This window comes from Heterodontus francisci, chromosome 34 (assembly GCF_036365525.1).
Source record: "Heterodontus francisci isolate sHetFra1 chromosome 34, sHetFra1.hap1, whole genome shotgun sequence".
NCBI classification, from domain to species: domain Eukaryota; kingdom Metazoa; phylum Chordata; class Chondrichthyes; order Heterodontiformes; family Heterodontidae; genus Heterodontus; species Heterodontus francisci.
Window position 1 is genome coordinate 14,568,174 of NC_090404.1, and position 13,596 is coordinate 14,581,769.

At 50.3% G+C, this 13,596-nt stretch overlaps 1 protein-coding gene across 3 annotated transcripts in view; it reads right to left on the reverse strand.

Annotated features, from left to right (window-relative positions):
- The window catches only part of LOC137349093 (adenylate cyclase type 2-like), a 377,997-nt gene that overhangs the window by 290,107 nt on the left and 74,294 nt on the right, over positions 1–13,596 (reverse strand). For all 3 annotated transcript variants that reach the window (XM_068014427.1, XM_068014425.1, XM_068014426.1), the window contains 2 exons: positions 8,528–9,124; positions 4,864–5,061 (listed from right to left, as the gene is read on the reverse strand). In XM_068014427.1, the coding sequence (XP_067870528.1) occupies positions 4,864–5,061; positions 8,528–8,734 (405 nt within the window). In that variant the 5' untranslated portion in view covers positions 8,735–9,124. The remainder of the gene's footprint in view (positions 1–4,863; positions 5,062–8,527; positions 9,125–13,596) is intronic.

Sequence of the window (13,596 nt, forward strand, 5' to 3'; positions counted from 1 at the left end):
CAGAGAGAGAGGAACATAGAGAGAGGAAGAGAGAGAGACAGGGACAGAGAGATAGAGACAAGAACATAGAGAGTGGGAGAGAGAGAGACAGGGACAGAGAGATAGAGACAAGAACATAGAGAGAGGGAGAGAGAGAGACAGGGACAGAGAGATAGAGACAAGAACATAGAGAGAGGGAGAGAGAGAGAGACAGGGACAGAGAGATAGAGACAGGAACATAGAGAGAGGGAGAGAGAGAGAGACAGGGACAGAAAGATAGAGACAAGAACATAGAGAGTGTGTGAGAGAAAGAGAGATAGAGACAAGAACATAGAGAGAGGGAGAGAGAGAGAGACAGGGACAGAGAGATAGAGACAAGAACATAGAGAGAGGGAGAGAGAGAGAGACAGGGATAGAGAGATAGAGACAGGAACATAGAGAGAGGGAGAGAGAGAGAGACAGGGACAGAGAGATAGAGACAAGAACATAGAGAGAGATAAGAGAGAGAGAGACAGGGACAGAGAGATAGAGACAAGAACATAGAGAGAGGGAGAGAGAGAGAGACAGGGAAAGAGAGATAGAGACAGGAACATAGAGAGAGGGAGAGAGAGAGAGACAGGGACAGAGAGATAGAGACAAGAACATAGAGAGAGGGAGAGAGAGAGACAGGGACAGAGAGATAGAGACAGGAACATAGAGAGAGAGAGAGAGAGAGAGACAGGGACAGAGAGATAGAGACAAGAACATAGAGAGTGTGTGTGAGAAAGAGAGAGAGAGACAGGAAAATAGAGAGAGGGAGAGAGAGAGAGAGAGACAGGGACAGAGAGATAGAGACAAGAACATAGAGAGAGGGAGAGAGAGAGACAGGAACAGAGAGATAGAGACAAGAACAAAAGAGAGAGAGTGAGATGGAGACAGGAACATAGAGACAGGAACATAGAGAGTGTGTGTGAGAAAGAGAGAGAGAGAGACAGGGACAGAGAGAGAGGAACGTAGCGAGAGAGCGAGAGAGAGTGAGATGGAGACAGGAACATAGAGAGATAGAGACAGGAACATAGAGAGAGGGAGAGAGAGAGAGACAGGGACAGGGAGATAGAGACAGGCACATAGAGAGAGGGAGAGAGAGAGACAGGGACAGAGAGATAGAGACACGGACAGAGAGGGAACGAGACATGGGCACAGAGAAGAGAGAGAGAGAGAGACAGGGACAGAGAGAGAGGAACGTAGCGAGAGAGCAAGAGAGAGAGAGTGAGATGGAGACAGGAACATAGAGAGATAGAGACAGGAACATAGAGAGAGGGAGAGAGAGAGAGACAGGGACAGGGACAGGGAGATAGAGACAGGCACATAGAGAGAGGGAGAGAGAGAGAGACAGGGACAGAGAGATAGAGACAGGGACAGAGAGGGAGCGAGACGGGCACAGAGAAGAGAGAGAGAGACAGGGACAGAGAGAGAGGAACGTAGCGAGAGAGCGAGAGAGAGAGAGGAACGTAACGAGAGAGAGAGAGTGAGATGGAGACAGGAACATAGAGAGAGGGAGAGAGAGAGAGACAGGGACAGGGAGATAGAGACAGGGACAGAGAGGGAACGAGACAGGGGCACAGAGAGAGAGAGAGAGAGGAACATAGAGAGAGGGAGAGAGAGAGACAGGGACAGAGAGAGAGGAAAATAGAGATAGGGAAAGAGAGAGACAGGGACAGAGAGAGAGGAAAAGAGAGAGACAGGGACAGAGAGATAGAGACAGGAACATAGAGAGAGGGAGAGAGAGAGAGACAGGGACAGAGAGATAGAGACAGGAACATAGAGAGAGGGAAAGAGAGAGACAGGGACAGAGATCTAGAGACAGGAACATAGAGAGAGGGAGAGAGAGACAGGGACAGGGAGATAGAGACAGGAACATAGAGAGAGGGAGAGAGAGAGACAGGGACAGAGAGATAGAGACAAGAACATAGAGAGAGGGAGAGAGAGAGACAGGAACAGAGAGATAGAGACAGGAACATAGAGAGAGGGAGAGAGGGAGAGACAGGGACAGGGAGATAGAGACAAGAACAAAAGAGAGAGAGTGAGATGGAGACAGGAACATAGAGAGAGGGAGAGAGAGAGAGACAGGGACAGAGAGATAGAGACAGGAACATAGAGAGAGGGAAAGAGAGAGAGACAGGGACAGGGAGATAGAGACAGGAACATAGAGAGAGGGAAAGAGAGAGACAGGGACAGAGAGATAGAGACAGGAACATAGAGAGAGGAAAAGAGAGAGACAGGGACAGAGATATAGAGACAGGAACATAGAGAGAGGGAGAGAGAGAGAGACAGGGTCAGAAAGATAGAGACAGGAACATAGAGAGAGGAAAAGAGAGCGACAGGGACAGAGAGATAGAGACAGGAACATAGAGAGAGGGAAAGAGAAAGAGAGAGACAGAGACAGGGAGATAGAGACAGGAACATAGAGAGAGGGAAAGAGAGAGACAGGGACAGGGAGATAGAGACAGGAACATAGAGAGAGGGAGAGAGAGAGACAGGGACAGGGAGATAGAGACAGGAACATAGAGAGAGGGAGAGAGAGAGACAGGGACAGAGAGATAGAGACAGGAACATAGAGAGAGGAAAAGAGAGAGACAGGGACAGAGAGATAGAGACAGGAACATAGAGAGAGGGAAAGAGAGAGACAGGGACAGAGAGATAGAGACAGGAACATAGAAAGAGGGAAAGAGAGAGACAGGGACAGAGAGATAGAGACAAGAACATAGAGAGAGGGAAAGAGAGAGACAGGGACAGAGAGATAGAGACAGGAACATAGAGAGAGGGAAAGAGAGAGACAGGGACAGAGAGATAGAGACAGGAACATAGAGAGAGGAAAAGAGAGAGACAGGGAGAGAGAGATAGAGACAGGGACAGAGAGAGAGGAAAAGAGAGAGACAGGGACATAGAGAGAGGAACGCAGAGAGAGAGCGAGAGAGAGATAGAGACAGGAACATAGAGAGAGGGAGAGAGAGAGAGACAGGGACAGGGAGATAGAGACAGGAACATAGAGAGTGTGTGTGAGAAAGAGAGAGAGAGACAGGAACATAGAGAGAGGGAGAGAGAGAGAGACAGGGACAGGGAGGTAGAGACAGGAACATAGAGAGCGGGAGAGAGAGAGAGACAGGGACAGAGAGATAGAGACAGGAACATAGAGAGAGGAAAAGAGAGAGACAGGGTCAGAGAGATAGAGACAGGAACATAGAGAGAGGGAAAGAGAGAGAGACAGGGACAGAGGGATAGAGACAGGAACATAGAGAGAGGGAAAGAGAGAGACAGGGACAGAGAGATAGAGACAGGAACATAGAGAGAGGGAGAGAGAGAGACAGGGACAGAGAGATAGAGACAGGAACATAGAGAGAGGGAGAGAGAGAGACAGGGACAGAGAGATAGAGACAGGAACATAGAGAGAGGGAAAGAGAGAGACAGGGAAAGAGAGATAGAGACAAGAACATAGAGAGAGGGAGAGAGAGACAGGGACAGAGAGATAGAGACAGGAACATAGAGAGAGGGAGAGAGAGAGACAGGGACAGAGAGATAGAGACAGGAACATAGAGAGAGGGAGAGAGAGAGAGACAGGGACAGAGAGATAGAGACAGGAACATAGAGAGAGGGAGAGAGAGAGACAGGGACAGAGAGAGAGGAACATAGAGAGTGTGTGTGAGAACGAGAGAGAAAGACAGGGACAGAGAGAGGAACGTAGAGAGAGAGCGAGCGAGAGAGTGTGAGATGGAGACTGGAACTTAGAGAGATAGAGACAGGAACATAGAGAGTGTGTGTGAGAAAGAGAGAGAGAGACAGGGACAGAGAGAGAGGAACATAGAGAGAGGGAGAGAGAGAGACAGGAACAGGGAGATAGAGACAGGAACATAGAGAGAGTGAGAGGGAGAGTGAGAGAGAGACAGGGAAACAGAGAGAGACACAGACAGAGAGAAAGAGAGAGACAGAGAGATAGAGACAGGAACATAGAGAGAGGAACGTAGAGAGAGAGCGAGAGAGAGAGAGAGCGAGAGCGAGACAGGAACAGAGAGAGAGGAACATAGAGAGAGGGAGAGAGAGAGCCAGGGACAGAAAGAGAGTGGAGAGAGAGAGAGGAACAGAGAATGAGAAAGAGAGAGACAGGGACAAAGAGAGTCAGGGACAGATATAGAATGAGACAGGGAAAGAGAGGGAGAGACAAAGAGAGAAAAAGACAGGAATGGAGAGACAGAGAAAGAGAGGGGCAGCGAGAGGGAAAGAGGGAGAGCGACAGGGATAGAGATAGGAAGAAGAAGAGGGGGACAGAAAGATGGGGGGCGAGGAGAGAGAGAGAGACAGAGAGACAAAGAGAAAGAGAAGGAGACAGCGAGGGTGATAAAGAGGCAGACAGAGTGAAGGAGAGAGAGAAAAACAGAGGAGAGAGAGAAAGAGAGAAATAGACAGAAACAGATGCGGATAGCTAGAAAGAGAGGCAAAGACTGACAGAAAGTAACATGATAGAAAAGGAGAGACACAGAGGAAACTGGACAAGGGGTGACAGAAAGTGTGTAAATTATAGGGAATAGTACCCCCTGCGTACATCAGAGAGAGTAACAGCCCGAGGGTGACAGAGAGAGAGGGAGTGACAGGAGAGGATGACAGAGAGAGAGAAAGAGAGAGGGAGAGAGACAGAGACTGACATAGGGGGAGAAAGTGAGCGATGGAGTGAGGTGGAGACTGAGAGGCAAACTGTGCCCCGGACATTCCCAATATCCCGCTGTGTACAGGACACACTCCGAGCCTCTGTTCTCCCGCCAACACCCCCTCACCCCCCCCCCCCCCCCACCCCCGCCTCTCCCCTCCCCCACCCCACCGCACTCAGTGCTCCAAGAGTCACCACTCCATTACCTGGTCCCAGGCGCTGATCACCCCACCCTCAAAGATGAAGACGTAACCCATGGCGACGAGGCAGGCCCAGATGAAGAGCGAGAAAGCCCTCTTGCACTTCTGGAACACGGACTCGATGCAGACGAGGAGCAAGGTGGAGAAGAAGACGCCCAAGGCCACAAAGACCGTGATGATGAACGCTAGGTTCTCCGATACTTTCTGCCAAGAGAGAGACACTGTTAGATGTTAGAGGGCCCACTCTGTCCCGATGTGGTACCTGGGCCTCACTCAGAGCAGGGCCCAGGTACCTTGAGAGATATAACGGGAGCCCATGCCCTGTGGGATTCTGATTGGACAACTAGTGCCTTCCCATGCTGGGCCCCAATCACTCCCTAGTGATATCGACAACAACAAAATCTAGCATTTATATATCACCTTAAATGTAAAATATCCCAAGGCACTTCACAAGAGCATTTATCAAACAAAATTTGACACCATGCCACATAAGGAAACATTGGGACGGGTGACCAAAAGCTCGGTCAAAGAGGTAGGTTTTAAGGAGCGTCTTAACGGAGGAGAGAGAGGGGTGTAGAGAGGCAGAGAGGTTCAAGGAGGGAATTCCAGAGCTTGGGGCCCAGGCAGCTGAAGGCACGGCCGCCAATGGTGGAGCCATTAAAATCGGGGGATGCTCAAGAGGCCGGAATTAGAGGGGGGCAGAGATCTCGGAGGGTCATGGGGTTGGAGAGGTAGGGAAGGAGGGGGTGAGGCCATGGGGGGATTGGAAAAAAAGGAAGTGGATTTTAAAATCAAGTTGTTGCTGGACCCGGAGCCAATGTATGTCAGCTAGCACAGTGGCGGGGGTGGGGGAGGGGGAATAAGGGAACGGGACTTAGGGAGAGTTAGAACATGGGCAGCAGAGTTGCGGATGAGCTGAAGTTGAGGGAGGGTGGAAGATGGGATGCCGGCCAGGAGAGCGTTGGAACAGAAGCAAAATACTGCGGAGGCTGGAAATCTGAAAAACAAGAAACGCTGGAGATTCTCAGCGGGTCAGAAAGCATCCATGGAGAGAGACCTTTCTGGGAAAAGTTTGAGATGTAACAGGTTTTAATTGAATACAGAGGCAGGGAGAGGGGGAGAGGAGGAACGAACAAAAGGGAAGGTCAGTGATAGGGTGGAAGGCAGGAGAGACTGAATAACAAAAGGGAGGATGGTGCAAGGCAGACGGAGATGGTAACGGGATGAGTAAAGGAACAAAGGACTGGAGGAGGTGCAAACGGCAGCAGCTGAATCATTACCAACAGCTGCCGCAGCCTGAAAATAATGGGAGCAGAGGTTTGATCTGAAATTATCGATCTCGATGTTGAGCCCAAGAGGGCTGTAAAAGTGCCTCATTGAAAGATGAGGGGGCTGTTCCTCAAGCTTAGACTGAACGTCGCTGGAACGGTGCAGGAGGCCGAGGACAGAGAGGTCGGAGTGCGAGTGGAGCGGTGAATTAAAATGACAGGCGAACTTACGGACTGAGTGGAGGTGTTCCGCAAAGCGGTCACCCAATCTGTGTTTGGTCTCCCCAGTGTAGAGGCGACTGCATTGTGAACAGTGAATACAGTATACTACATTGAAGGAAGGACAAGTAAATCCCTGCTTCACCTGGAAGGAATGTTTGGGACCTTGGATAGTGAGGAGCGAGGAGGTAAACGGGCAGGTATTACATCTCCTGCACTTGCATGCGTAGATGCCATGGGAAGGGGACGGGGTATTGGGGTTAACTGAAGAGTGGACCAGGGTGTCGCAGAGGGAACAATTCCTGAGGAATGTTCAAAGGGGAGGGGAGTGGAAGATGTGTTTGGTGGTGGCATCACGCTGGAGGTGGCAGAAATGGTGGTGGATGATCCATTGAGTACGGAGTCCGGGGGAGGACGGGGGGCACCCGATCATGGTTCTGGGAGGGAGAGGAATGGCTGAGAGCAGAATTGTGAGAAATGGACCGGGCAAGGTCACAGGTCAAGGGCTATGGGGTTGGGGGGGTGGGTGGGGGGGTGCGGGGCAGATAGGAAAGTGGAGTTGAGCCCACAACAAGATCAACCTTGATCTTAGCGAATGGCGGAGCAGGCTTGAAGGGCCGAATGGCCTACTCCTGCTCCTAAGTGCTTTGTTGCTATGTTCCTTTGAGCCCTGTCAAACATGGTGGAGGGGAATCCTCGCTTGAGGAAAAAGGAGGGCATATCGGAAGTAAAGGTGAAGACTGGGAGAATGGAATAGACTCCTTCCAGGAAACGGAGCGGGAGCAAGTGTAATCAAGGGTCAGTGGGCTTTCGGTAGACATTGATTGACAGTCTGTCCACAGAAATGGAGAGAGAAAACTCCAGTTAGACCCCAACTAGAGTATTATGTCCAGTTCTGGTCACCGCACTTTAGGAAGGATGTGAGGGTCCTTGAGAGGGTGTCTTTTTATTTTAGAGATACAGCACTGAAACAGGCCCTTCGGCCCACTGAGTCTGTGCTGACCATCAACCACCCATTTATACTAATCCTACACTCATTCCATATTCCTACCACATCCCCACCTGGCCCTATATTCCCCTACCACCTACCTACACTAGGGGCAATTTATAATGGCCAATTAACCTATCAACCAGCAATTCTTTGGCATGTGGGAGGAAACCGGAGCACCCGGAGGAAACCCACGCAGACACAGGGAGAACTTGCAAACTCCACACAGGCAGTACCCAGAATTGAACCCGGGTCGCTGGAGCTGTGAGGCTGCGGTGCTAACCACTGCGCCACTCTTCCGCCCTGAATGGTTCCAATGATGGAGGATTTTAGTTACAGAGTTAGTTTGGAGAAACTGGGGTTGTTCTCCTTGGAGCAAAGGAGATTGAGGGGAGGTTTGAGAGAGGTGTACAAGATTGACAGGTTTAGATAAGGTAGACAAAGTAAAGCTGTTCCCATTAGCTGATGGTACAAGGATTAGGGGAAAACAGATTCAAGGTTTTGGGCAAGAGATGCCTTGGGGGGGGGGGGGGTGGGGAGGCGGGGGATGTGAGGAAGAACTTTTTTTACACAGCGGGTGGCAAGGACTTGGAACTTGCTGCCCACGAGGACGGTGGAAGCAGAGATGGCGGACGATTTCAAAAGGAAATTGGACAGGCATGCGAGGGAAATAAAGGTGCGGGGCCACGAGGATCGAGCGGAGGAACGGGCCGGGCTGGATCGCTCTCCAGGGAGCTGGCATGAGGTCACTGGGCCGAAGGGCCTCCTCCTGCACTCTGAATCAACGACAATGAGACGACGAGCGAAATTGAGGGAGGTCGGAGCATTGGAACGGTCTAGTCTGAAGGTAGCAGAGGCGCGGCTGAGGGCTTCAGCAGCGAGGCGAGGCGGAGACGGGTGAGATGAGGGAGGAGGAAGGAGGCGGTCTGGGCGCTGGACTCAGAGATGGGTCCAGAAGCTCGGCTCGGGGTTCAAATGGGACGCCAAGGCTGTGAATGGTTGTCTTCGGCCTCGGACAGTGGCCAAGGAGAGGGAATAGAGCCAATGTACGTTGGTGAGCACTGAACCTGGGACGGGGAGTGGGGGGACGCAGGACAAGCTAGGGTTCACAGAGGGTGGAAGGTGGGAGACTGGCCGGGGAGAGAGTGAGAGAGAGAGAGAGAGAGAGAGCGCCGATGTTGTCGAGACCACCTACCATACCACTGATGAAGAAGACAGCAATGAGCGCCACGCAGATTCCGATGATAATCACTAGCACCATAAGGATGAGGGGATACTGCTGGCTATTGCAGTAATACGTCTCATACAGATAGTCCCTCCTCCGACAATCCTCCTCCTGCTTCGCCTTGCCGAAAAAATGGCTCTTGTGGGCCGGCATTTGTGCTGGTGGGGGAGAGGGCATCTCTCGTCACCACAGTTGGCTGGGGGGGGGGGGGGGTGGGGTGAGGGGCGGTGTGGAAAGGGAGAAGAACCAAAAGTTCCCGCTTCAAGGTTGCAAGGGGTCGGAGTGGGGTGTGGGCGGTGGGGGGGGGGGGAGCGATTACGACAGCGGACCGGGCGCCCCAGTCAAACGTGTCCCCCTAGCGCCCATTTTGTGCCTGCTTCTGCCTCACGCCCCGCCAGATGCGCTTGCCTCAACGCAGCCCATCCCACCGGGGAGCGCCCCTCCCCCAATTCCTGTGGCCCCTTGTTCCCGTGAAGAATTCCCGCTCTCCCGACACTCGATTCCTCCTGATGGTTGCCCGGGAGAGGCGGTGGGATTGTGGGTGCGGGGCGGGAGCTGGAGCTGTCCCTGAAAGACATAAAGGGAAATAAAAATTAAACCGATCCCGACAAGAATGTTCACTTCAATAACCGCCCTCCCTCGCCTCTTCACCCTCTCCCCTTCCTCCTCCCATATTCCCTCCCCTCAGTGCAGGTTCTGCCTTAATAGCGCCCAACTCCGCCCTTGTCTCAGCTCATCTGTTGCTGAAACCCCCATTCGTACCTTTGTTTCCTCTACACTTGACTATTCAAACACACTCCTGGCTGCTGTCCCACATTCTACCCTCCGTAAACTTGAGGTCATCTGAAACTCTGCTGCCCCGTGTCCTAACTCACACCATGTCCCGTTCGCCCATCACCTATTGGCTCCCAACGCCTCGATTTTAAAATTCTCATCCTTGCTTTCCAAACCCTCCGTGACCTCGCCTCCCCCACCCCCTCCCTATCTCTGTAACCTCCTCCAGCCCCACAACCCTCCGAGATCCCTCGCAGCATTTAAGAAGTATTTAGATGAGCACTTGAAACGCCATAGCATACGAGGCTACGGGCCAAGTGCTGGAAAATGGGATTAGAATAGATAGGTGCTTGATGGCCAGCACAGACATGATGGGCCGAAGGGCCTGTTTCTGTGCTGTATAACTCTACGACTCTATCTCTGCCCTCCTCTAATTCCGGCCTCTCGAGCATCCCCCGATTTTAATCTCTCCACCATTGGCGGCCGTGCCTTCAGCTGCCTGGGCCCCGAGCTCTGGAATTCCCTCCCTGAACCTCTCCACCTCTCTAACCTCTCCTCCTTCATGATACTCCTTAAAACATGCCTCTTTGACCAAGCTTTCAGTCACCTGCTCTGATATCTCCTTATGTGGCTCAGTGCCCTATTTGGTTGTATAACACTCCTATTAAACACCTTGGGGCATTTTACTACATTAATACACACTAGTTGTTGCTGTTTGAAAGCAAGGTCAAGTGGTTGGCCATTTAGGACTGAGAAGAGGAGAAATTTCTCCACTCAGAAGGTTGTGAATCTTTGGAATTCTCTCCGCCAGGGAGCTGTGGCTGCTCCATCGTTGAGTATGTTCAAGACTGACGTCCATAAATTAAGGGAATTGAGGAATATGGGAAGGTGGGGTTGAGGCAAAAGATCAGCCATGGTCTTGTTAAATGGTGGAGTAAGCGCGAAGGGCCGAATGGCCGACTGCAGGTCCTCGTGCCGAGGTTCTTATGTTGTTGAGATCCTGGAGTGGGGGCTTCCTTCGCAGGCGCCCGCCATCTTCTTCAGGAAGGTCAACCAAGGGATGCGTCACCGCAAAGGTCCGCACTCCCCTTCTTACCCAACTCTGAGCAGCGGGGGTCACTGATGGTTATCGGGAGCAGGAACCCTGGCTTCAGACCCTTGGGGCTCATTGGCACACTGTGAGTTCCTGAATTAGCAGCGTCTGTAATGCAAAGGAGCTTTCTTTTCCAGTGTGCTGGTTAAGGGACCAACACTGGCCCCAGGGAGAACTCTGTGGGACCTTTTCTGTGCACCCGAAAGGGTCCTGGGTTGAATGTCTCATCTGAAAGACAGCACCTCGGACAATGCAGCCCTCCCTCGGTACCAGCACCGGGTGTGTCGGCACAGATTACAAGCTCAAGTCTGGGAGCGTGAAAGCTTAACTGACGGACGTCAGAGTGGGCGCTGGTGGGGGAAAGGGAGTGAGACCAGATTAACGCCAGCAGTCTATGGGTTAATCTCAGCATCGTTGCAAAGGTGCCCCAGGGCTTAAGCAATCTGAACTCTGATTACCTGTTTCAGGGGGCAAAGTTCAAGCAGGGCAGCTTCACTGGAAAGGGACGATTAGGTGTCTGAAAATCTTTATTGGACTCAAAGGTTTCGGCAGTGAAAAGCAGAAGATTACAACAAGGATCAGGTGGCTTGGTGAAAGGGGGGCAGGGCTGTGAGGAGGGGAACAGTCACTCAAGGGCGAAGGGAGGGGCTGAGGTAAGCACAGGAATGCTGGTGACGGAGGAGCAGCAGGAATGACAGGGATGGCAAGGAATGTTGCTAGTCCAGATATAAACAAATGTGATATCTCGATTAGATTCCAGTCTGTAAATCACTTCCGGGTATCTGTTATTCTAAATATAAACCACCCGAACCCCTCGATTAGATTCCAGCCTGTAACTCACTCCCGGGTATCTGTTATTCTAAATATAAACCACCCGAACCCCTCGATTAGATTCCAGCCTGTAACTCACTCCCGGGTATCTGTTATTCTAAATATAAACCACCCGAACCCCTCGATTAGATTCCAGTCTGTAACTCACTCCCGGGTATCTGTTATTCTAAATATAAAGCACCCGAACCCCTCGATTAGATTCCAGCCTGTAACTCACTCCCAGGTATCTGTTATTCTAAATATAAACCACCCGAACCCCTCGATTAGATTCCAGTCTGTAACTCACTCCCGGGTATCTGTTATTCTAAATATAAACCACCCGAACCCCTCGATTAGATTCCAGTCTGTAACTCACTCCCGGGTATCTGTTATTCTATCTATAAACCACCCGAACCCCTCGATTAGATTCCAGTCTGTAACTCACTCCCGGGTATCTGTTATTCTATCTATAAACCACCCGAACCCCTCGATTAGATTCCAGTCTGTAACTCACTCCCGGGTATCTGTTATTCTATATATAAACCACCCGAACCCCTCGATTAGATTCCAGTCTGTAACTCACTCCCGGGAATCTGTTAATCTATATATAAACCACTGAACCCCTCGATTAGATTCCAATCTGTAATTCGCTCCCGGGTATCTGTTATTCTATATATAAACCACCAGAACCCCTCAATTAGATTCCAGTCTGTAACTCACTCCCGGGTATCTGTTATTCTATATATAAACCACCCAAAACCCTCGATTAGATTCCAGTCTGTAACTCACTCCCGGGTATCTGTTATTCTATATATAAACCACCCGAACCCCTCGTACAGATTCCAGTCTGTAACTCACTCCCGGGTATCTGTTATTCTATGTATAAACCACCCGAACACCTCGATTAGATTCCAGTCTGTAACTCACCCCCGGTTATCTGTCATTCTATGTATAAACCACCAGAACCCCTCAATTAGATTCCAGTCTGTAACTCACTCCCGAGTATCTGTAATTCTATATATAAACCACCCGAATCCCTCGATTAGATTCCAGTCTGTAATTCACTCCCGGGTATCTGTTATTCTATATATCAACCACCCGAACCCCTCGATTAGATTCCAGTCTGTAACTCACTCCCGGGTATCTGTTATTCTATATATAAACCAGCCGAACCCCTCGATTAGATTCCAGTCTGTAACTCACTCCCGGGTATCTGTTATTCTATATATAAACCAGCCGAACCCCTCGATTAGATTCCAGTCTGTAACTCACTCCCGGGTATCTGTTATTCTATATATAAACCACCCGAACCCCTCGATTAGATTCCAGTCTGTAACTCACTCCCGAGTATCTGTTATTCTATATATAAACCACCCGAACCCCTCGATTAGATTCCTGTCTGTAACTCACTCCCGGGCATCTGTTATTCTATATATAAACCACCCGAACCCCTCGATTAGATTCCAGTCTGTAACTCACTCCCGGGTATCTGTAATTCTATGAATAAACCACCCGAACACCTCGATTAGATTCCAGTCTGTAACTCACTGCCGGGTATCTGTTATTCTATACATAAACCACCCGAACCCCTCGATTAGATTCCAGTCTGTAACTCACTGCCGGGTATCTGTTATTCAATATATAAACCACCAGAACCCCTCGATTAGATTCCAATCTATAATTCACTCCCGGGTATCTGTTATTCTATATATAAACCACCCGAACCCCTCGATTAGATTCCAGTCTGTAACTCACTCCCGGGTATCTGTTATTCTATATATAAACCACCCGAACCCCTCGTACAGATTCCAGTCTGTATCTCACTCCCGGGTATCTGTTATTCTATATATAAACCACCCGAACCCCTCGTACAGATTCCAGTCTGTAACTCACTCCCGGGTATCTGTTATTCTATATATAAACCACCAGAACCCCTCGTACAGATTCCAGTCTGTATCTCACTCCCGGGTATCTGTTATTCTATATATAAACCACCCGAACCCCTCGATTAGATTCCACCCTGTAACTCACCCCCGGTTATCTGTCATTCTATGTATCAACCACCAGAACCCCTCAATTAGATTCCAGTCTGTAACTCACTCCCGAGTATCTGTAATTCTATATATAAACCACCCGAATCCCTCGATTAGATTCCAGTCTGTAACTCACTCCCGGGTACCTGTTATTCTATATATAAACCACCCGAACCCCTCGATTAGATTCCAGTCTGTAACTCACTCCCGGGTATCTGTTATTCTATATATAAACCACCCGAACCCCTCGATTAGATTCCAGTCTGTAACTCACTCCCGAGTATCTGTTATTCTATATATAAACCACCCCAACCCCTCGATTAGATTCC